This window comes from Echinococcus granulosus (assembly GCF_000524195.1).
Source record: "Echinococcus granulosus chromosome Unknown EG_S00005, whole genome shotgun sequence".
In the NCBI taxonomy this organism is placed as follows: Eukaryota; Metazoa; Platyhelminthes; class Cestoda; order Cyclophyllidea; family Taeniidae; genus Echinococcus; species Echinococcus granulosus.
The window spans coordinates 260,740-261,835 of record NW_020170385.1 but is presented as its reverse complement, the minus strand read 5'-3'; the positions used below and the strand labels follow the sequence as shown (position 1 = coordinate 261,835).

General features: G+C 42.2%; 1 protein-coding gene across 1 annotated transcript in view; it reads right to left on the bottom strand. All coding sequences in view use genetic code 11, as the record gives it.

Moving 5' to 3' along the window:
• Window positions 1-240: 240 nt before the first annotated feature.
• Window positions 241-1,096, bottom strand: part of EGR_01294 (U4/U6.U5 tri-snRNP-associated protein) — a gene marked incomplete at both ends in the record, with an annotated part of 4,165 nt that continues 3,309 nt past the window's right edge. The window contains one exon of the mRNA XM_024490543.1: window positions 241-356. Within this exon, the coding sequence (XP_024354867.1) occupies window positions 241-356 (116 nt within the window). The remainder of the gene's footprint in view (window positions 357-1,096) is intronic.

Here is a 1,096-nt window from a genome sequence, read left to right as displayed (position 1 = left end):
AACGAATATGTAGACCAGAGCCAACAAAAATGCAAAATATCTCAGACAAATTTCGCCCCACTTTTGTCTTTAGCCTGATTTTTTCATATAGAGGAAGAGATCCTGTGCTTTAAGACTGATTCCGCAATTCCTTTTCTATTAGCTAAAGCATTTGTTGTATACTCGGATATCTTTTGCAGCATACCAATCCACGTACCAAAGGCATTGGGCCACTTAGTTAAAAGCAACAATCCCCACATTTCAATCCTGTTCGAAATTATCGTCTTTCACGAGGGCAACCAATTCAAGCCTCACTCCAAGAGCATCATCATGACCACCAGACACCGCAGTTATAGAAAAATCTGTTCGAGGTGTTTCTAAAACATGTATCATCTCAACCGCGAATAACTCCTTACAGAAACCACGCTCGATCAAACCACACACGCACGTGAAACATTGCTTTACATTGCCTCCTAGTAACCTCCAATATCGCAATCTCAGCATTGCCGTGACCTCGTGAAGATGCACTTTAGGAGAGCCAACATTAAGCAAATTGGCAAGGTAGGAGAATTACATGCCTTTATTAATTGTTGCTTCAAAAAGGCCTGTACGTAATAGACAACTGTTAGTACGGAAAGCGCAGAGGATCTCATTTCATCAGGCTCCTCCTAAAAAAGGCAAAGGCACCGTTATGCTTACAAAGAATAACAATGATGAGTGTGGCGCATTTTATGCGCACTGGCCTTCTATGCTGATTATGTAATTTACGCCTAAAAACCCGAAACAATCCAGCATTCAAGTTTTGACAGATGGCTATTTTTGCCTAAAACTCCGGACAGTAAGGTCTAACCTTGCAGCTTTTAACCAGAGCCCGCTCAAAGACACTCCACAAAACGTACTCTCAGCCAAAGTAAATCAACGTATGAAAACGAGACTCGGTACAGATCGGCAACCCAGGTGATAGTTTTAATCAGAGTCGTTCAAAACAAGCTCATTTAGGCGGCTTACGTGGTAGAACCCTTCCCACTCAATACGACATAGGGTGTTCCCTGTTTTTCAAGTTTCTTGTTCAATTTGTCTAGCGTTCCCAGTGGTGTGTCCGAGCCAACGCTATTTT